The sequence below is a fragment of the Lobosporangium transversale genome (assembly GCF_002105155.1).
Source record: "Lobosporangium transversale strain NRRL 3116 chromosome Unknown BCR41scaffold_4, whole genome shotgun sequence".
In the NCBI taxonomy this organism is placed as follows: domain Eukaryota; kingdom Fungi; phylum Mortierellomycota; class Mortierellomycetes; order Mortierellales; family Mortierellaceae; genus Lobosporangium; species Lobosporangium transversale.
Genome location: NW_019028982.1, coordinates 684,357 through 705,562, shown reverse-complemented (window position 1 = coordinate 705,562; position 21,206 = coordinate 684,357). Strand labels below are relative to the sequence as shown.

Below are 21,206 nucleotides of genomic sequence, written 5' to 3'. Positions count from 1 at the left end.
GAAATGGAATGAATCAATTAAAGTGCATGGCATTAATGTTGCATGGTGTGTAAATATATCTATATCTTTCTACAACATGTTTATAGTCAATGGTCAATGGTCAATGGTCAATGGTCAATGGTATTATATATGGTATATATTATAAATGGCAAATGGCAAATGGCAAATGGCAATTGTTAGTGTGTAGATGTGTTCTTATCCTAAAAGTCTTAACGTTTTTTCTTCTTCCCCTTTTTGCCCTTTTCTTTTTCATTTCCTCGAAAAGTCTTTCTTGTCCATTATATTTCCCCTTTATTCCTTGGCTTGATTCCAAACAAACTTCTCACCCTTTTTTTACTTTTTTTTTTTTTTATTTTTTAACACACTCTCTCTCTTCTCACTCTCACACTCTCACACTCTCTTACTCTCTTACTCTCACACTCTCTTACTCTCTTACTCTCTCTCACTCTCTCACTCTCTCACTCATTCTCATTCTCATTCTCATTGACGTTCCTTTTCTTTTTCTCTTTTTTCTGATGGCCCATTCACTTTAAGCATTTCTTTCTTTTCTCTTCTCTTCTCTTCTCTTTTTCACCAAAAAGTTTTATTGCAACAGCTTCAATAATAATCATGTCAACAGCCATGCTTTCTGCACCTGCAGCAAGTCCTTTCTCAACCTCCTCCCCCTCCACCACTTCCTCAATCAATTCCTTTTTCGAGGATATTTCTCTTCTTCAAGACCTTTCACATGATTCCTCTTCTTCTTCCTCATCGTCTCCTACAATGACACCAACAACAACAACCACTACTACTACTACTGCTACTACTACTACACCTTCTTCAATCATAACCACTTTAACCAACACTACAACAACAGAAATGTCTACTATGCAACTAGTCTCACTATCAAATCTAAAGTTGAACAACGACATGTTCTCCAATCGATCCCTCTCTATCCATCGTCGTATCCTTGTCAAGAACTTCCTGACATTGCTCTACCAACTCAGCCCACCCACTGCGACGATGGATGACTGGATGCAGATGCAGGCCTCGATTGGCTATGGAGCCGATGACTTTCTCTCATCCGATCCTCTTCAGGGCACAGCAAATGACAGTGACCTGTTGATTAAAGAGGATGAGCAGAGCGGATGGATGGAACGGACCTTGAGTGCTGCAGGCCTGAACGATAACGATACCGATAAGAGAACCAAAGCTGACAGAAAAAACAACAATAGCGCCCATACAAACACCAATCGATCCACTGCAAAAGCTGAGAGCACAAGTTCAACGGTAAATAACAACAAATTGAAATTGTTTCTGTTTGCTCTGTTGTCAAAGTTACACAGTTTTTTTTTTTTTTTTTTTTGCTCGTCTAAGCATTTTCTGATTATATACATGGATTATTAACATTCAAGAAAATGGTTTAAAAAAAAAAATGTCCCTGTAAAAACTCTATTACTTTAGAAACAAAATACCAACCCGTTTCTCAACTACACAAACAATAATAACAATAATACCTCAAACAACAAATCCTCTGCTACTCCCACGACTACTCCATCCTTGGTTCTCCCTCCGTCTTCTCCTTCTTCTCCTTCTTCTCCTTCCTCTTCTTCTTCTTCGTCTCCTCGATCAGAAGAGCCCTCTTCATTGACGACTAAACAAGCATTACCTCGACCAAAGTCTTCTGAACTGCCTCAGTCACTACATTCCTATCTCTCAACCGTCTTTGATGTCAACTGGTCTGTAGACCTTCCTAGTAAAGAGGACCTACTCTTCACCAGCTCCACCTCTTCCTCCTCCTCCCTCTCTTCTACCGGTCCAGGCTCTCCTCCAATAGTATCCAAACGTAAATCCATCTCAGCCGCATCCGGACTATCATCTGTTTCAAATGCCTACTCTTTCGAACCTACTGTTTCAGCCTCTTCTTCTTCTTCTTCTTCAGATTCGACTTCATCAGGACCCAGATCCGGATCCGGATCATCCTACATGGCCTCGCCAAGGTCATCTACTTCATCATCCTTTTCCTCAGTCTCGACCACATCCAGTGCTTCGTCCGTGAGCTCCGTAGGAAGCGCCCTAACCAACTACAATAACAAGACCGATGGCCTGGACAGACCCATAACTGGGACAGGAGCAGGAACGGGAGCAGGAGCAGGAGCAGGAGCAGGAGCAGGAGCAGGAACTGGAAATGGAAATGGAGCTGCAGGGACTGCCACTAACCCTGTCCGTAAGCTGCCTTTGCCCCCAAATCCCACCGCTGCTTCTCGGGCCAACAGCAGCAACAATACCAATGTTCAAATCACAATTAACGGCCCCGTTGTTGCTGCTGGATCCAATAATGGTGCACATCAGAATGCAACGGGAAACACTACCAATGGCATTGGCAGTGGAATTAGTAATACAGGCAGCAACACTCTTCAAGAAAACAAGAACCTGAATATGAACATGAACACCACTAACCGAAAGACCAACGCCAATGCTCAGCTCAAAGCACCACTCCTTCCTGGAAGGCGCTCTTCCTTGTTACAGACGGGTCAGATACCACCCCCTATCAATTACAATAATAACAATGGTAATAATGCCAATGCCTCAAACAGGATGAGCATCATCAATACAAATGCCTCCTCACTAGAACGGCCCCGTCCATCGCCACCAACTCTCTCAGTGTCACCACCCTTGTCCCCTACTCCTGTCACTAGTCCATCGGCCACAGCAGCATCGCCTTCACTTTCGCCACCACTATCCAATGCCTCTCCGAACCAAGCGACTTCACCACCACTACTTCCGGCAAAGCCATTCATCTCCAAGAGAACGTCGTCGTTGCAAGTAGAGCGACCCAAATCTGTCCAGCGCTCGTTCAGTGACAGCAACAATGTCTACCATCACCAAAGTCTCAGCCCTGTGTCCCCGACAATGACTGCGACAACACTGTCAGTTCCAGAGGCCAATATCATTGGACTGCCCCGGCCTATTCTGAACCCGGCATCACACCACGCCAGCTCACCACCGCCTTCGCCGTCAAAGACGTCTCTTTCCCCTACAGACTCTACCACGCCCACGACCACATTGTCTCGATCACCCTCTAGCACGGTCCACGTAGCGGTTCTGCAGACGAACCCCTATAAGCGATCTGCTTCGGATGAGCAGATTATGAAGGCTCGGGTAGTGAGGGCACCCTCACCTTCATCTTCGCCCTCACTTTCCCCTTTACCCTCTAATTCGCCCTCGACCTCCTCTTCATCTACGTCCCTATCCACCGCCAGCTCATCCGTCCCTCCCTCGCCCGTCATAGCAGCGACACCAGCACCGGTGGCGATGTCGAGACCTACGCCCACATATTATCTAAAGTCTTCGAAATCCAGTCCTTGTCTCAAAGAGTCAATGTCTGATGGGAAGAATGTACAGGGAAATGCGAGCAATGCGCCAGTGATGCCAGATCTGTATGCTCAACAACAATATCAGCAGCTCTATAATAACCAGCAACAACAACAACAACAACAACAACAACAACAACAACAGCAGCAGCAGTATCAGTATCAACAAGATTTGGCACACCCACCACAGCCTGTTGCTGCTGCAGAGAACAGGGCTGGATTAGGAACTGGAGTAGGAGCGGGACTTCGACTTTTGGCCAGGACTAGTTCTCAAAGGAGTAAAGCGGCATCGACGAACGAGAACGGGGCTAGAGCAGGAGATGGTGGATTGGATGTTTATTCACAAAACAACCACGAAGGCTCTGGTCGGAATCGTGGGCCTTATGGTCATGTACGTGGACATGCGTATGCACAGAGCATGAGTAATGTGAGTGTGCTATCTGCATCTGCAACAGATCTTGAAATGTCGATCAAGTCGGCTCCTCTGATGGATCCAGGTCAAGGAAACGGTAGCTCGGGAAGATCGATGACGATGGATCACCACGGCCATGGTAGTAGTAATAATCATAATAATAACAACGGCAATGGTGGCAATAGCAACGGTGGCAAGCCAGCGGCTTCATCTGGGCGTTGGACGTCGATGAAGATGATTCTAGGCTTGCGAGTTGGTCATGGTACCAAGAGCTAGAAAGAAACATAGTCATCATCAACTATCATCTCTATCCCGTTATACCCTACCTCCTTTTTTACAGCCATCCATTCCATTTATTTAAGCCTTTTTTTATTTTTTTTTATTTTTTTTGTATAGAGTTGCCTTATTAAAAAAAAAAATAAACAAAATAAAATAAAATAAAAATACAAAGCGACAGGTATAAGAGATGAAAACATGTCAAAAGATATGCTTCGCCCAGACACATTTAAACATTTCCCATCAGTAAAAAAATAAACAGTCTAGAGGTTTCTTTATTTTACTTATTCTTTTATAAACAAACATAGATTTATTTTATTTTTTTATTTTTTTTTTCATAGTTCTTGTTTACCAAAGTAGGTAGTTAAAAGAAGCGATGTCTTGTTGACAGACAAATCTGTGCAGGGAAGAAAAAAGAGGAAGGAGGGATGGATATCCAGCATGTTTTCTTTTTTTTTTTTTTTTTTTTTTACTTGCTAATAAGTGACTGAGCATAGGCAGTGACTTCACCATCAGGCTCCATATAGTGAAGGTTAGGATTGGTCGTCAATGTTTGGACCTGGAAGTCGGGCATTTCAGCAGCAAAGCCTAACAAGGCAGACCTGTAGCTCTGAGTGACTTTACCACCTAAAGGAAGAAGGAAAAAAAAGGGAAAAAAAAAAAAAAAAAAAAAAAGAGGTTAGATAATCAAATGACTGGGATATTGAGCTATGAATTCTTTTAGCGTTGAGATGGGTATGACATGACATATGATGGGATGATTAACAAAACAATGTTTTTTTGGGGGGAAAGAGGAAAAGCGTTGAGGTGTAAAGTAAAAAAAAAACTGTAGACACGCAACGCACTAACGCAGATGCAGGTCATGCTTTAGACTACAATAAAAAATAAAAAAAAAACAATCCCACAAAGACCCTGACACGTTTCAATAAAAAAATGCGCTCTTTTTTTTTTTTTTTTTTTTTTTGTGTGTGTGTGCTTGTCTTTTTTTTCTCACGAGTTCTCTTTTCTTCTTCGCGTCATTCGTGGTTGCAACATGTAAAAATGATTTCCCAGCAAACAAAACTAAAAAAAAAAAAAAAAAAAACCAAAAGGGAACCCTTACCCTGAGAGCGAATGTCCTCCTCAGCTTTGTCAACCTCTTCATGAGGAGTCTCGGGCTTGAAGACAACAATCATCTTGTTGGTACCATGCTTCAAGTTCTCTGAGTTGTTAGGAGTGCTCTCGGGAGCACTACCGGGAGGAACAGCCAAGGGCTTTGCGACGTTGTCACCCGGATTCTGAGTACCGACAGGGAGGACCGAAGCGGAGAAGGGGTTGTTGGCTACAAAACAGCAACAGCGAGAACAGCAGCAGCAATATTAGTTGAAGCAGTGCATTCACATCAACATCAACATCCACACCCGTATCCGTATCAACATCAACAGCAGCCATAGGGACGGGATAAGGATAAATATTCATAAAGATAATTCAAAATGAATTTCATTTTCGTTAACAGACGAAACATCACCAGCATGAACAGCCACGATGATAGAGAGAGCAAAAGCAGCATAGAGCGTCAATGAACGAGTCAGAGATATATCTAGGAATGTGAATCAATGCATTGGATAATTGGTGCTGTTGGTTTTTTTTTTTTTTTTTTTTTTTTTTTTATAAAAAAAAAAAAAAAAATGAAAGGAAGGAGAAGAGGACTTACAGGCCATGATGATGATAATTGATATCGATGTTCTTGTTCTTGATAAAAGAAAAAAGATAAAATAAAAAAATAGATTGGTATCGAGAAGAAGGGAGAGAATAAAGAAGAAAAAAAAAAAAGCAAAAGAAAGATTGGTTTTATATCTTACAAGCACCAAGCAATTTGTTCAAGGAACAAGGTGTCACATGTGAGACAGATGATGTTCGTGTTCTTGTGTCTGTAATTTTTTTTTTTTTTTTTTTTTCTTTTACACACATACAAAAAAAATACATGGACGCGTAACTTCATTAAAACCTGGAAAAAGTTTACGCGTCCTCCTCTTTTCACTTACTTTTAACTCCTCTGCAAACATACGCATCAATAAAAGGAAAAAAAAAAAAAAAAAAAAAACTTCCTAGGTGAACAGGTGAACAGGTGAACAGGTGGGCAGACAAAAGAAGAACCTGTCTATCATACAACAGTTAACAGTAAGAGGATCGAGATTCTCTTCCCCCCCCCCCCCCCCACTTTTTTTATATCATCCTACCCTCCCTCGTGAACATATTCATAAACCCATTTTATTTTATTTTATTTTTTTTCCTCATTATTATAAAAAATAAAAAATAAAAAATAAAAAAAATTGTTAATACATGGGCATATAGTCATAACAAAACTCAAATCCATTTCGTACTTCTACATCTTGATCTGACTGCTTTTTATTGCCCTTGAATTTTTAATGTCATCTGGTTTCCTAAAAAGGAAGTGTATTGTAACTAGGATTCATAGACGAATCATAGCCTAAATTTCGGCAAGGATAAAAGGCGATATGGCCGAGTTGGTTAAGGCGCCAGAATCAGGATCTGGTTCGAAAGAGCGTGGGTTCAAATCCCACTGTCGTCACTATTCCTTTTTTTGCTCCATCACGGAGCATTTTTTTTCCTTTGGCACTGTTGTGATTGGTGGTTGCTGAATTCAAGCCTTTTACTCTCTTTTACCTCACTAAGCCCTGTGCAAAATGCTAGACCCATGCAAAGGTAAAAGGTACGCTACGTTTACACCCAAGTAATTTCATCCCCTTTATTTTATTTTTTATTTTTTATTTTTTAAGCTACATAATTTTATTTATTTATTTACAAGAGCCGACCATGGTGAGGCCACGATCTTGCGGATCGTCTACTTACTCAAGTCGTAAGGATCCGTGGCTGTGTGCTAAGTCATGGCGCGAGATATTACACGAAAAAAAAAAAAAAAAAAAAAAAAAAAAAAAAGCACGGACCTGAAATAGTTTGAATAGATGTATTTTTTTTTCCAAGATCCCAATGATGGCCTTCCTTCGAACGTCGTCCATAGCCCCCCATTATATAGCCAGGCTTCATTGATGGGGTTCCATTGATACATGTGCAGGATTAAATTGATTGAGCATTCACTAAAAGTCGTAGAATATGCGCGTTGAGAAACATGCCCATTAAGGAATTGAGACATGGTCTGTGCTATGCGAAATGCTTGAGATTTCATACGCGTTCTTTTTTTTAGTGGCAGTGCTAATAATATATGATGATATAATTGATGGGGGGTTTTTTTTTCTAAATTCTTCAATAGTTCAATCCGTCTATACAAAAATAAAAAAGACATTTACAGGCCAGTGGCGCCAGGCCAAGATCAAGATCTTGGTACTTCTTTGGGTCCAATCACTTGGTTTATCCCTCGGACTGAAAACCGGACAAATTTGTCCATTTAGCTTCTATCAATTTATGGGCAGATCAGATCCAGTTCTCTGTGCTTTCTATTGATAGAAAACAACCGTCGATTGCATGTCAAGGAAGAAGAAAAAAAAGGTCAGTAAAAATTCATCAGTAAAAAAAATCAATCAGTAAAAAACCATATATCAAGCTCATATCATCACAATACACTAATGTCCACCCTTTATTGGTCTCCACTTTTCTAGCGCATCTAGCAACACTTACTATTCATCATTACCTTCTTCCTCAGCCTAAAAAAAAAAAAAAAAAAAAAAAAAAAAACCCCTCTGCTATTTCTCTAATCCTTTCGAAGCAAAGAAGTAAGGATCCAAATTTGTCGCTCTTTTGATTATGACTTTTTAAGTATGAATGATTTTCTTAATAAGTGTCTTGTAATTGAAAAGGTCAAAGATTAAAAAATATAAACATGCTCAAGATGCTGGTACTGCTAAAGGTCCTCAAGAAGCCAACACTGAAGAGGTTAAACTGAGTCTGCTCGATTATTTTATTGCATCGAAGGCAGTGAAAGGAAAAGAGTGATGTGAAGGGAAAGGGCGTTGCGAAGCTCAGTGGCCTGAGCGAGGATTTGAGCGAGGATGAAGGGAAAAAAAAAATTGGTTTACTGAATGGTTTACGAAGGACGACCTTTTCACATTGTCTACGGTGCCATTGTCTCATTTACCCCCCGTAGTCGAGACAAGTAAAGCTACCATAATTCAGCTCCATGTCGGGGATAGAGTTACGGACCTGAAAGTAGTCAATTCAAAGGACATCTACGCTGTTGATATGTTCCCGACGACAGAACGGCTATGTGAAGCCCTTCGATCACCATTAATTCATAAGGTGATCTAATAACAAGAAATTTGGCGAGAATCTCGGGTGGATGCAAAAATCGGTCAGAAATGTCGTACGTAGCGTCAATGTCTCTTTTGTGGATTGGCAATATGGTATTCTGACTGTGGAAGCCAAGGTTTATGAAAAGGTCTTCCATGCGGACTACAATGTTGAGGTGAACATCACTCTCCGTTCTTTGATGTCACTTCGTGGAAAGAATTAGCTGGACGACGAAGCGATCGAGGGGACCCTGACTTTTTTCTCTCCGTGGCTACGGAAACGGATGGCAATACGTTTTTATTCCCCCTTGGTGGAGATGGAGTGCCGCTATAGCCTCAGCTGCAAACGCTCGTCCAAAGAGATTCAGGAGCAGGCAAGTCCACATTCAATCACGCTCTGGAACGCACACCCTGGTATGTATACCATAAAAGACATGGTCAGGTCCTACTACTTATCAATCTTCCAGCCATCGACAAGCCAGAGAAGGAACTGGTGGCAAAGCAGTTGCGACACTATGGCTTTACGAGCGCACAGATCAAGGGACTGAAGATGAATCGGTCATTTGTCTTGATCTATGATGGATACGATGAGAGCATGTAGACTAACAATCTGTATGTTACCAACCGACTGAATAAGCCTAGAGAATGGAGGGCTTAGATGGCGACCAGTTGTCGTAGTGAGTACCTTGAATTGGACTACCGAGATCGCTTCCAACCTATGGATCGCAATCACCGAGCAGATTCTGGGTTGTTTCAAGGGGCTGTGATTATACCGTTCCCTGGGGGCTTGGGTTGGTGATTATATCGAGCAATATGTCACCAATATGGACCCACCGTGGCAAGTAAAGGGTTACCAAAGTGCACTCAAAATGGTTCCCAGTCTACAAGACCTTGCGAAGGACCCATTAATGCTGTCGATGTCGCTAGAGGTACTTCCACGGATAGTGGAAGTGGATCCAAATCAAGGCATCTCTAACGCCAAGCTTAAGCGGGTCATACTGTATGATCAGTTCGTTGAGCAGTGGCTCGAGCGAGGCAAGAGGCGATTAAGTGAGACACTAGGATCAGAAGATAGACGAATGTTCCGTGCATTGAGGAACGTATTTAGGTATTTAGGATAAGAATGCTTGTTGGTAAAGCCTTCATAAAAAGAGAATGAATGTAGTATATAATGCTATATAGTACATGCTTAAGATTTTTTCGAAGATCGTGATGTTGTAGTTTTTTATGGTGAGAAAGGCTAGACGCGTTACAAAGTTTAGAATAAAGACTAAAAAAAGGGGGATGTTTACATGTCATAACTACATGAACTTGGGCATGTTTTGACAACTTGGATGTTCAAAGAAAGGACTTGTCCAGGCTTTATTGTGCCGTCGCGTTTAATCTCTAGGGTGTCAGAGATCATTTTATGCGTAGGCACAATGCGTTTGTCTGCATGTGTGATCTAATGTAGATAGTGAGCATAAGTTGAGAAGGTGTTTGCTTCCAGTAGCATTTGCTTCTTAATCGTGTAAAAAAGAAGAAGGGGGAGGAAGAGGAGGAAGAGGAGGAAGAGGAGGAAGAGGAGGAAGAGGAATAAGAGGAATAAGAAGGGTAGAGTAATATCATGAGTTGCCATCATTGTAAAAGGAATGAGACAGGAGAGTATAATAACCATTGGAGTATTAGGGAATGGATCTACGGATCATTGAGACCATTGGACATGACAGAATAGGAAACTAAGGAGAATATCAGATGAGAAAAAGAAAAGAGAAGACAGAGAGAGAGAGAGAGAGAGAGAATGATGGAATGATGCAACGGTTGGTATTTGTGCGTCAATGCATTTGTTTCAAGGGCTTTATCTCGGTTATGGCGTCCGTTACGTCTCTTTCTATCGTCCCTTTAAACATCCCTATTCTCCCCTTTTGCAACAAAGGAAGAAAAGAAGAAAGGAAGAAAAGAAGGAAGAAAGAAAAGAAGAAGGAAGAAAAAAAAAAAAACGCGTGGAGTCAAAGAAACAAAACGATTTGCCATTCAAAAGATTCTTCCTCTCAAATTACTTTCTTCAGTGCAAGTGCATTTGCTTGTGCATGTGCATGTTCAATTGTACTCTTAGAAAACCACGTCTGTCCATCGCTCTTTTTTTTTTTTTTTTCTTTTTCTTTTTTTTTGATACAACGCAAATGAAAAAGAAAAAAGAAAAAAAAGCAAAACCCCCTTTCCTTTCTTTCCTTCCCCCATCTTTTTTTTTTTTTTCTTTCTTTTCCCATTTCACGTCTTTTTCTTTTCTTTTCTTGTCTTTCCTCCCTTTCAGACAAATCTATTCGTCATGGACTCATTCTCACAGGGCCATGTATATGAGCGAGGACAGCACAGTCGGCAACAGCAACAGCATACCCCCCATTACAGACACGTCTCTGTTCACCCTCAGAACCTGTCAACTCTTCAGGAGAGCATACATCAGGAATCAGCCATGAATACTCTGCCCAATGTAGGGTCCGACTCATCTGACTATGGATATGCCTCTATGCCTGTTCACGATCCACTTCATCATAACCATAGCAGTAACAACAGTTTGCAACAGCAGCAGCATAAACATTCGGGTTGGAGCACAGGCCATGTTGGTATCATGATTGACGACCATCAAGGCCATGACCAAGAACATGGACATGCTCAAGGTCATGCTCAGACCCAAACCCTTCCATCAACTCATACTCATCCTTTCTCATTTGAGCAAGGACACACGCCGACAGGCTCGCCTACAGCAGGGCTTCCGACCCAGCACAAACACCAACAACAACAACAACAACAACCACTTGAGCCCTTGCCTCCGTCCGCTGTGACAAGTCATTCATCCTCTCGAAACTCGTACACGGGAGGAATGTTTAAGCAGGGGTATTCGCAATACCAAGGTCAGCTTCCTGGGGCTACACTCTCCCGACATCTATCCATTCAACTCTCACCCAATTCCATGTTACTACCACCACCACCCCAGGCACTACAACCAGGAGGACTGAAGGACTATCCTTCTTCATCCAATTCAGTTGCTAGTAGTCAGACAGGTGTGCCTTCACGTGGGTTCCAATCATCATTGCAACAACAGCAGCAGCAGCAGGCGCAAGCTTCTCAGCAATATCATTTCCAACATCAACAACCACAGCATCAGCATCAGCATCAGCAGTATGCAACACATCGGCAGTCGCAAAGTCCATCGCAGCAGGTTGCTTTACCTCCACCACCGGTCAAACATATCCGTTCCCCAATGCGATCGCCCAACGTGCCCCAATTATCATCGCAAGCCATGGCACATGCTCAAGCCCAGTCGCAGATTCAGATGCAGGCTCAGCAATATCGGCAATATCATGCGCAGGGTCAGCAGCAATTCCCACCGAGGACACATCGCCGTAGTATTCAACCATTAACATTGGATCAACAGCAACCAAAGGGAGGATCATTCCGCTATGTTCGAAATCAAGCAGATCTATGGCCACAAAAAGGTTCACAAAAATATCGATCAATTGATGCACATGGCCATAGTATCAGTGTAAGTATATGAAACAACAAAACTTGATTGCTTAAAAAAAAAAAAAAAAAAAAAAAAAATAAGCGAATGAGAAGAGTCAGTAGAGATTGCTCTTCTTTCTCGAGTAGTTCATCCTTACTTCACAATAGGATCAGTGGAAGATTGGGGAATGTTGGGATATTACCTGGCATCCACACGAGCCCGCTTACACACACACACACCTATACATAATACTTACATAAAACATGTATTATATTATCGTCATCCTTTAAAGCCGTTACGAGCTCTAACGGAGCTTTTGACAAAGACATACTCGCACTGTAACCGGGATTTTAAGTATGAGCCATCCTACAATCCTCGTCGTGTGTTGACCAAACCATCTAAGCCTGTACATAACGAGGGTTACGATAATGAGGACTACGACTACATTTTATATGTTGGTGACATTTTAGGCAGCGAAGAAAGGCAAAGGTAGACATTAAGCCAAGTTTTTTTATTTTATTTTGTTTTTTCTTTTTTGTGCGTGTATGAACTTGCACGAGATGTCAAAGTACTCATCTGAATTGATACACCGCATTTCATTTACGCCATTAAATATTAGATACCTCATTCTTGACGTATTAGGCCAAGGAACATTTGGACAGGTGGTCAAGTGCCAGAATCTCAAGACGAATGCGATAGTGGCAGTGAAAGTGATCAAGAACAAGCCGGCGTATTTCAACCAGAGCATGATGGAGGTGACAGTATTGGAACTCTTGAACGGGCGGTACGATGTAGATGACCGGCACCATATCTTGAGACTACAGGATACATTCATTCATCGACGACACTTGTGTCTGGTTTTTGAGCTGCTTTCTGTCAACCTGTATGAGCTGATCAAGCAGAATCAGTTCCGTGGCTTGAGTATGAGTCTTGTTCGTGTCTTCACGGCTCAACTATTGGATGTGCTCTGCGTCTTGAATGAAGCTCGGATTATTCACTGTGACTTGAAGCCTGAAAACGTGTTGCTGAAAAAGTAAGTCAATTTAATACCCAGATCAAAATAAAGGTTCATACCCGTGCCATTCCAGGTCCTTAATGCTAACTTTTTTTTTTTTTTTTTTTTTTCTTTTCTTTGTTTTGCTTAGCTTGGAGACACCGTCGATCAAGGTGATTGACTTTGGATCTGCATGTCATGAGCAACAGACGGTGTATACCTATATCCAATCGCGATTTTATAGAAGTCCTGAAGTCCTCGTAGGATTGCCGTAAGTCAACTCTGTTCTCAATCTTTTCTTTATCATTTTATGGCTCATGGAAATTATAATGTCAAACCAAGGATTCTACAACTTAATGAGTGTTCCTTATTGCCACTATTATAACTATTAGCTATTCATCGTCCATTGATATTTGGTCTGTGGGTTGTATAGCAGCAGAGCTGTTCCTCGGTTTGCCTCTTTTCCCCGGAAGTTCCGAGTATAATCAGCTTTGCAGGATTGTGGAGATGCTTGGGTAAGCTGAAGAGAAGAGGAATAATGGATCAAATGGTCACGTCTTGAAAAAAAGAAAAAAAAAAATGCAGTCAAGCCTGATGGTGTCATGGGTGCTGACAGATTTTTTTTCGCTCCCTATTCGTTTGTACTATCTGATCTGTTTGTTAGAATGCTTCCTACATATATGCTGGACATCGGAAAAACTGCACATGAATTCTTTGAAGTGGTTCGGCCAGATAGCAGCTATGGTAGACCAGGATCTAAAAAATACCGTCTCAAGTCTATAGAGACTTATTCGAGAGAGCATAACGTGGTAGAGCAGCCCAGCAAACGGTACTTTCAGGCGACAACACTTCCTGACATCATCAACAGCTACCCAATGCTGAAGAAGGGAATGACTCCCAAAGAAATCGAGAAAGGTAAGGAGGGAAGTGCTCCATCACACTCGAATAAAGTCGTTTTGTACCTTTTTCTGTTCGACTGATTGTTGATATTTTTTTTTTTTCCATTCCTTTTCTTTTAAATAACTTAGAGATGTTGAACCGCCAATCTTTCATCAATTTCCTTCAGGGGCTTTTGAACCTGAACCCGATTGAGCGATGGTCACCACATCAAGCAAAGTTACATCCATTCATTACTGGGGAACCATTCACAGGCAGCTTTGTACCTCCTACAATACCAAAAAAGACAATGACAGCTGAGAATTCTGTGCGACTGGAGCCGACGATGCCAGGACGCATATCCAAGACAAGGTCAGCATCACTGTCAACATCAACGTCTTCGCCCGCTCTGGTTCCATCCTCAGTTACCGACAGAGCTGCTGCAGAGGTCTCCAAACAACCACAACACTCCAAGGTGGACGGAATTGTGGAACTAAGCACCACTTCTCAACCTTCAGCATTCAAGGCTGGTACTGACACATCAGGATCTCACTCACGCCCGTCACTATCAGCGCTTGGAGGCTCTGTAGCGACATCAAGCGAGAGCTCAGTAGGATCATCCATTACAGATGTTTCTTCATTAGATGCTTCCCCCGCCACAGTAGCTGCCCCTCCATCTGAAGCATTGACAGCTACAAGCGCAACAGTCGCTGGAGTGGCCATGACATCCTCGCCTGGAATACAGTCACAGGATCCTCTTGGAGTACAGACTACAGCCGTGCAGCCACCGTCTACCACATTCCATCAGGGATATGGGCACAGACCAAGGGCAACTACGCTGGGTACAGTAGAGGTCCCCAAGAATATGGCACAATTGGCAGCAGCAATGACACCCCAACAAGGTCAAGCGCTCGGTGGTATCAGTGGATCATCTAGTCTCTCCCATCGTATAGGGCCCAATAGTGCGGCAGGAGCAGCTACATTCGAACCGCCATCACTCTTCTCACATGGAGGTGCTGGTGGTAGCAGCAGTTCTTACGGACTTCGTCAGATTCCAGAGAGATCAGAGCAAAACTCACCAGTCTTTGAAGAGTCCAACAGCGCCGCAAGCAGTAGAGCGAGCAGCCCAAGCAGCTCTGGAGAGCCGACACAATCATATTCGCGTACTACTGGATCTAGGTACCCTCAGCAGCAGCACCAACAGTGTTCCCTTCAACAGTCCCATCATCATCTGCATCGTAGCGGTAGTGATGGAGCAGGCAAGCTTGCAGCAGCAGCTCGGTCACTCAAGAATGTGATGGAAAGGACTAGCCGCGGTCATGGTGATGAGGCTCATCGTGACTCGTTTGGTGTATCAGAGTCTGCATCTGAATCTGGATCTGGATCTTTTGTGCCAGAACTAACCCCCTTGCAAAAGATGCAGCAGCAACTGCTTCAAAGTCAAGTTCAACCGCAGCAGCAGCAGCATCGTGCTCGATACCATTTCGGATACCCACAATCGGAGTCAAGTCTAAGCGAAGATGGAACTGGAGATAGCAGCAATAGTAGTAGTCGTCAGGATTTCTCAAGCGAGCCCGAGTTTGAAGAGAGTGCGGGCAGGAGGAGTAACTTGCGACCGGTGAACTTGAATATGGATTTGGGCCGGCCAGGCGGTGTCCAGAACCGAAGTAATCCCAGTCTTATTGAAGAGGATGAGGAAGAGGATGAGGAAGAGGATGAAGAGGATGCAGAGCAAGTAAGCGATGGTAGCGCAGACGACAGCAAAGATGACTCATTATATGGGGATAGGAACGACTATTGCAGCAATTACCAGACTACCCGAGCCCATGGACATGGCCATAGCGAAAGTGAGATTGGAGGTGTTAGTAGAAGTGGGACGGGAAGCAGTCTGTATAGTTCTGGCCGAAGTATTTCAGACCTTCATGGCCATGACCACAATGTGGATGAAACAGATTCGCCGAATTTGGAATCAATTGAGGCTAATGCTATAGCAGCAGGTGTGGCGCCACTCATCTCGCCACCGATTGCTCTGGACATGACCATTCCACCAACAGAGATAGACACAGTTTTGGGTAAGGTCGAAGAAGTGGAAGAAGAAGAAGAAGACGAGGAGGACGAAGTGGACGAAGAGGATAGTATAGAGGGGCAACAAGAAGTAGGCACAATAAGACGTGGGCTGTCATCCTTTGTGTTAGCAGACAAAGAGGAGGATGAGGAGGATGAGGAGGATGAGGAAGATGAGGACGTGGACATTGGAGAAGCTGTGCCAATTCTATCAACACTGCCTATCCAGACGAAAGCGCAAAAGGAGACAGAGACGAGGCAGATGGCTAACAATAGTGAGACATCGTCCAAGAATGTGATTCAGCAAAACACCAAGCCTCCTCATGGACAGCAAGACACGACAGCAACAACCACGAGAGAATGATGATTATATATTATTATTATTATTACTTTTGTTTGTGATGGGATACGATGGTTGGTGTGCCACTCAAGTAGTTACCCTCATTTTTTTTTTATTTTTTATTTTTTTTATTTTCTATTATTTTTTTTTTTTATTGGTTTGTTAATTAACTATACAGCGCTGTACAACTATTCCTGTTCTTGAAACTGTTGGACATGAGCAAGATGATGAGGAAGACAATGAGGATGATGATGAGGATAGCTGTTATTATGCTGGTGGGATGAAGTTCATGTACCTTTGTCTCCCTATTCATCCATACATCACAGCCATGGGACTGATCAATAGTCGATGTCAGTTCGATATTCAAGACATTTATATGTTTTTTTATTTTATTTTTTTATTTTTTTATTTTTTTATTTTTTTATTTTTTTATTTTTTTTTAAGTTTAATGAACGCGTTTTATTTACAACTGCAGCACTACACATTTGCATTCTACAAGCTTGTATCTTTCTGATGTTCCGAGCCTGCGCTCTTCTTCATGTCCAGTCATAAAGTCTGGGTATGATATGTTCCTGCTTCACCTCCTCCACCACTACCTCCTCTGACAGTCTGACAGGGCCGATATATTAGACGATACTGATAACCCCTCCTACCGATTCCATTGACTTTTAACTTCAACGCGGCTCGCCTCAAGAGGACTCCTTCCAGAGAGAGAGAGAGAGAGAGAGAGAGAGAGAGAGAGAACTCGTTTGACAGAGCGAAATTGAACATTCTTTATTGGATGGAATACCTACATAGTTTAAATGGTTACACAATAAAGATAAACCATTTTTGCTCCAACAAAGAAAGTGTGATCTAGATATCTGAATATCAGTACATGTACATGGTGTATAAAAGTTTAGCGAATGAAAGTCCCATTTTACTTTTACATTTATTGAGGTGGTGCCTACTGCTACATTATTCTGATTCAATCAATTCAATTATACGATGACACTGCAGGATCTGCAAATACGATCGATGATGCCAAAAGCCTAGACATCTTGCCAGTTCCTCCAGAACTATTCCCACCAAGTTGAGATCGTGTCATATTAGGTGATTGAGGGCTAGTGACTGTTGCAGTGTTATTACTATTATTGTTCCGTGATGAACCATTCGATGATGTTACTATAGAGACAGATCCTCCTGTTCCAACACCGTTTTGAACATTCGCTGCTCCCAAAACCGGACTGGCCAAAGATATAGAGGATGAAAATGCAGAGGATGTTCGTTTACTGGGTTGCTGGTCCGAGGTAGTGTTATGATGATGGTCGGAGTTAAACACTACAGAAGACTGTAATGCGCGAGACACAAAGGGTCCTGTCTTGTTAGTGGTGGGGTTACTTGAGTTATTGGTGGTATGATGGGTATTAACGCTAGTATTATGATTGAAGTTGCTGTTACTGTTGTCAGTGGGGGATGAAATGGAGCCGAGTATAAAGTCATTGTCATCTACTTGGATGGTATCATTGCAGTCCTCCAGCTTGAATCCTTCAAAGATTGCAAACATATTAGGCTGAGGCAAATGTCGTTGAAGCTGAAAGTGCTTGCTTAGGAAGCGGAACAGCTTTGGGCTTGGTCGATCATATGCAATTTGAGTCGGCTCGATATCTTCAACCTTGAAATAGAAATTGAATAAAAGTAAATTGTTAATTACAAAAAGTGTGCAGAAAGTAGAAATCCGAAAGCGGGATCGCGGGATACGGGAGAAATTAGAGATTTTGAAAATTAAAATAAAATAATAAAAAATAACTGCATGGACCCCCAGCCCCCAATGGAAATAGGTCTATGGGGTAGATGGCTCGCTCAAAAACGTAAAAAAAACTAATGTGACAAAAATAAACTATTTTTTTTTTTAATTATTATTTACCTTAAGCATGTAGTCAAAGAGAAGCTTCCCAAAACCTCGGCGTTGGCAAGATGCATCAACATAAAAGTCAAGGACGCAGCACACCACTTGCTCATGCATCGTGCCAAACTTGTCCTACAGTGGCAAAAAACAAAAAAAAAACACGGGAAATGCGCAGAGGCCAAGAAGAAATTAGAGTGAGTTCATTGTACATGTAAGAGAAGGAAGAGAGGAGATGGAAACACGGGATAAAAAAAAGACTTACCACGATGAATAACTTCTTCTCACCCATCTTGAGCATCCCTGCAACATAAACACCCCTTTCCTCACTACGACTTAATGTGCTTTTCTTGGATGCATCTTCCTGTGGAGAGTCTGTAATCGAGTTAGAGGAGCCATGGAAATCATAGAGACTCCTTCGAATGGATTCAGTCATCAGTGGTGATCCAATTTCGAGTTGATCCAACCATTGATCCTCACCACTGTCCAAGCCAGTTCGAAGGATATACACGCGCTGTGTGGGGTTCTTTGCCAGTCTTACGGTCTGTGTGATTGACGTCGGCAATTCTTGAGCCTAAGTTTTAAAAAGAAAAAGAAAAAAAAGCGAATGTGAGGATCAAAGCTCAATTATCCCTTTTTTTTTTTCTTTCTTTCTTCGGGAGGAAATAAAAAAGTAAACTTTACTTTGGCAGACGCTTGACCTAGGGCATCGACAATAGCGCCTAATCGTTCTTGGTCTGAAAGAGGCGAAGTACCATTATTGGTGGCGAGGCATGAAGTAGAAGTACCAGTTGTGGATGAGGAGGAGGAGGAGGAAAGAGAGGAACTAGTCGAATTACTCAAATAAGGACCAGTCGAGTTCTTGGAAGGAATGCCGATAGACACGGAGGAGGCGAATGCCTGTTGGATTTGATTTTGATTATGTTCGAGTGCAGCAAAAGTGGAGGCAGGCACCAAGGTGATGGGAAGGGGTAAAAGAGGGATCAGTGGGAAATCAAAATTCATTGCTCTTTGCTTCTGGTGGGTGCGTGTTTGAAATGGTAAGGGTCTGAAAAAGATATGAGGAAAGAAAAAAAGGAAAGAAGGAAGAAAGGAAGGAAGGAAGAAAGAAGGAAGGAAGGAAGGAAAGAAAGAAAGCTGCAAACAGGTCAAGGAGATACAAAGAGTCCTTATTGGTGTGTACAGGCAATAAAGACAGAGCGACAATGATGAAGGAGGAGGATAAAAGAGTAAAAGTGTTTACTGATGTGTGTACACTTGATGATAGTTGACACTTGAACGAGATCGTAGATACATGAACGACAAGGCAGACAAGATAAAAAAGAAGAAAAAGATCAGAACTAAATAGCTGTGAAGCCAAGCAAGATGAAGACACAATTGGAATGTTAAGTATTACGAAAGGAAGAAAGGTGGAAGTGTGAATGTGAGTATGAATGATAATAAAGGATTGAAAAAGAGAGGAATGAAAGGAATGAAAGAAATGTGTTTTTTATTCTTGAACACATGGGCACATGCATTTCACCAGGGAATGAGGTCTACATGGACAGACGACTCTGTCCACTGGCTGACACAAATTTCAATATTTTTGACCAAACCCCCAAATGTCATGCACATGTGCTCTCCTTCCATATCCTGTTTTCTGAGACTATATCGTGCCTGAGTTGCATGGCATGGCATGGCATGGGATGAATGGGATTTTTTTTTCCCAGAGTACTGAAAAGCATAGCTTCCCAATACTCTCCTTGTCAATGCAACCCTACATCTCCTCCTTCTCTCCTTCCTTCTTTGTCCTTTGTCTCCCTTCTCTCCCTCAATTTTGAATGTAATATCCCACTTGGCATGAATTGTTTACACACTACGAAAAAAACATGCATGCCTTCTAGTGTTCTCAACTGACAGGGCACGCGATCGTACGAAATATGGCATCGGTGTAAAGTGGTCGAAGCGTATAGTGCAACACATAAAAAACCACAAGCTCTGTACCACTTTTAACGGGCCAACAGCGAAGTCAAAAGCCATGTACATCCTATAGTCAAAGGCCTCCAAAGTTAGACGCGTTCTCCCCTGACCTGACCTACCACGATTCGATTTCCCATGCTGTGCCTCGACAACTTGGAAATACGATGATTTCTGTCTTTGGTGCTTTGATTCAGGAAAGTGTCTTGTTAAAAGCAACCTAGTCCGCAATAACAGCAAATATTATAATGACATGACATTGAATGGTGGCGTTTTTTTTTTTTTTTTTTTTTTTTTTTACAAAGCTTTAAACACGTTAGAATGTGAACAGAATTGGGTTCATGGGTTTATTCAGTCAGCATCCATAAAAGGATAAAAGTTAAAAGATAAAGGATAAAGATATACTCAAATGCTATGCTATTATCATCTTTTTTTCTTTTGTGTGTGTGCAATCATAAAATCTCATAATATTATATTCATATTGTATTCATGTTTACCATCAGGAATGTGGTAGGCAGTAAGGAGGCCTTGGGGAGGGTCTTGCTATTAAGATCCTATCGGTTTTGGCCACTACGTATCCTTCTTAGGTAGTGGATAAGGAGAAAAGATCCTCTGCTGCTGCACGACTCGAACAGAATGCCTAACAGGCCCTGTGGTTGAAACTTTTGCTTTTGTAGTAATAGTCGTCTTAATGGCGTTCACATCATCTATTCTTGCTGTAGTTGTAGTTGCAGTAGCGTTAGTTGTTTCAACAACATTGGTATTGCCGGCGTCATTTGTAGTTTCAGATGTTGTGCTCACAGACATCGCTGTGGTGACGGTCACTGTTGCAGATGACATCGGAAAGAAACCCTAGACGGATAACCTGTAGTTCTGTAGATAGTATGTATAAGGAGCAAAATGTTCAAATCTGCAAAATATCCAAAGTTACACGACAGACTGGCGAACTGGCAGACAGGATTCGACAAGGCAGACAGGCAGACAGGTAAGGTTAAACAAAGAAAGATAAGAGAACAAAGGAAAAAGGAAAAAAAGCTTATTTGACTTTGAAATTCCAAAAAAAGCTTGATTCCTTAAGGGGATCATGATAATCTAATCTTCAAAATGAAAACTATGGAGCAGCGGAGGTTTGAACTCCGGGCCTCTCGCATGCAAAGCGAGCGCTCTACCACTGAGCTACAACCCCATATAAAACGAGGGTATAATAGGATGCCTATAATTCTTGTGTAGCATCATTCAGGCACGTGAATCACCTAAAGGAGATCATGTGACTAATACATGTAAGTCAGGAGTCCTGGTTTGCAAAAAAATAATAATTAGTA

At 42.1% G+C, this 21,206-nt stretch overlaps 5 protein-coding genes and 2 non-coding genes across 7 annotated transcripts; 3 read left to right on the top strand and 4 right to left on the bottom strand.

The window, feature by feature from the left end:
- Nucleotides 1-345: 345 nt before the first annotated feature.
- Nucleotides 346-4,168, top strand: BCR41DRAFT_419165 (hypothetical protein). Its single transcript, XM_022029716.1, has 2 exons — nucleotides 346-1,269; nucleotides 1,444-4,168. The coding sequence occupies exons 1-2, from the start codon at nucleotides 610-612 to the stop codon at nucleotides 4,039-4,041; spliced, it is 3,258 nt and encodes a 1,085-aa protein (XP_021885101.1). The 5' UTR covers nucleotides 346-609; the 3' UTR covers nucleotides 4,042-4,168.
- Nucleotides 4,169-4,485: 317 nt separating this feature from the next.
- BCR41DRAFT_346715 (hypothetical protein) lies at nucleotides 4,486-5,827 on the bottom strand. The gene is made up of 3 exons (XM_022022949.1): nucleotides 5,735-5,827; nucleotides 5,144-5,362; nucleotides 4,486-4,668 (listed from the first exon to the last, which is right to left on the bottom strand). The coding sequence occupies exons 1-3, from the start codon at nucleotides 5,739-5,741 to the stop codon at nucleotides 4,511-4,513; spliced, it is 384 nt and encodes a 127-aa protein (XP_021885100.1). The 5' UTR covers nucleotides 5,742-5,827; the 3' UTR covers nucleotides 4,486-4,510.
- A 706-nt stretch (nucleotides 5,828-6,533) lies between these two features.
- On the top strand, nucleotides 6,534-6,613 carry BCR41DRAFT_t23. The gene has a single exon. It is a non-coding gene; the product is annotated as a tRNA-Leu (tRNA).
- Nucleotides 6,614-10,525: 3,912 nt separating this feature from the next.
- On the top strand, nucleotides 10,526-13,960 carry BCR41DRAFT_379944 (kinase-like domain-containing protein; the record flags this gene model as incomplete). Its single annotated transcript, XM_022027240.1, has 8 exons — nucleotides 10,526-11,808; nucleotides 12,062-12,258; nucleotides 12,389-12,802; nucleotides 12,915-13,034; nucleotides 13,156-13,278; nucleotides 13,428-13,678; nucleotides 13,792-13,879; nucleotides 13,915-13,960. Exons 1-8 carry the CDS (start codon nucleotides 10,594-10,596, stop codon nucleotides 13,958-13,960), a joined length of 2,454 nt encoding a protein of 817 aa, XP_021885099.1. The 5' UTR covers nucleotides 10,526-10,593.
- Nucleotides 13,961-16,950: 2,990 nt separating this feature from the next.
- Nucleotides 16,951-19,386, bottom strand: BCR41DRAFT_383813 (touch receptor neuron protein Mec-17-domain-containing protein). The gene is made up of 4 exons (XM_022027503.1): nucleotides 18,613-19,386; nucleotides 18,194-18,502; nucleotides 17,950-18,063; nucleotides 16,951-17,697 (listed from the first exon to the last, which is right to left on the bottom strand). Exons 1-4 carry the CDS (start codon nucleotides 18,931-18,933, stop codon nucleotides 17,020-17,022), a joined length of 1,422 nt encoding a protein of 473 aa, XP_021885098.1. The 5' UTR covers nucleotides 18,934-19,386; the 3' UTR covers nucleotides 16,951-17,019.
- A 60-nt stretch (nucleotides 19,387-19,446) lies between these two features.
- On the bottom strand, nucleotides 19,447-20,724 carry BCR41DRAFT_367720 (hypothetical protein; the record flags this gene model as incomplete). Its single annotated transcript, XM_022026328.1, has 3 exons — nucleotides 19,447-19,761; nucleotides 19,912-20,104; nucleotides 20,459-20,724. The coding sequence occupies 3 exons, from the start codon at nucleotides 20,722-20,724 to the stop codon at nucleotides 19,447-19,449; spliced, it is 774 nt and encodes a 257-aa protein (XP_021885097.1).
- Nucleotides 20,725-20,998: 274 nt separating this feature from the next.
- Nucleotides 20,999-21,070, bottom strand: BCR41DRAFT_t22. Its single transcript has one exon. It is a non-coding gene; the product is annotated as a tRNA-Ala (tRNA).
- Between the last annotated feature and the right edge of the window lie 136 nt (nucleotides 21,071-21,206).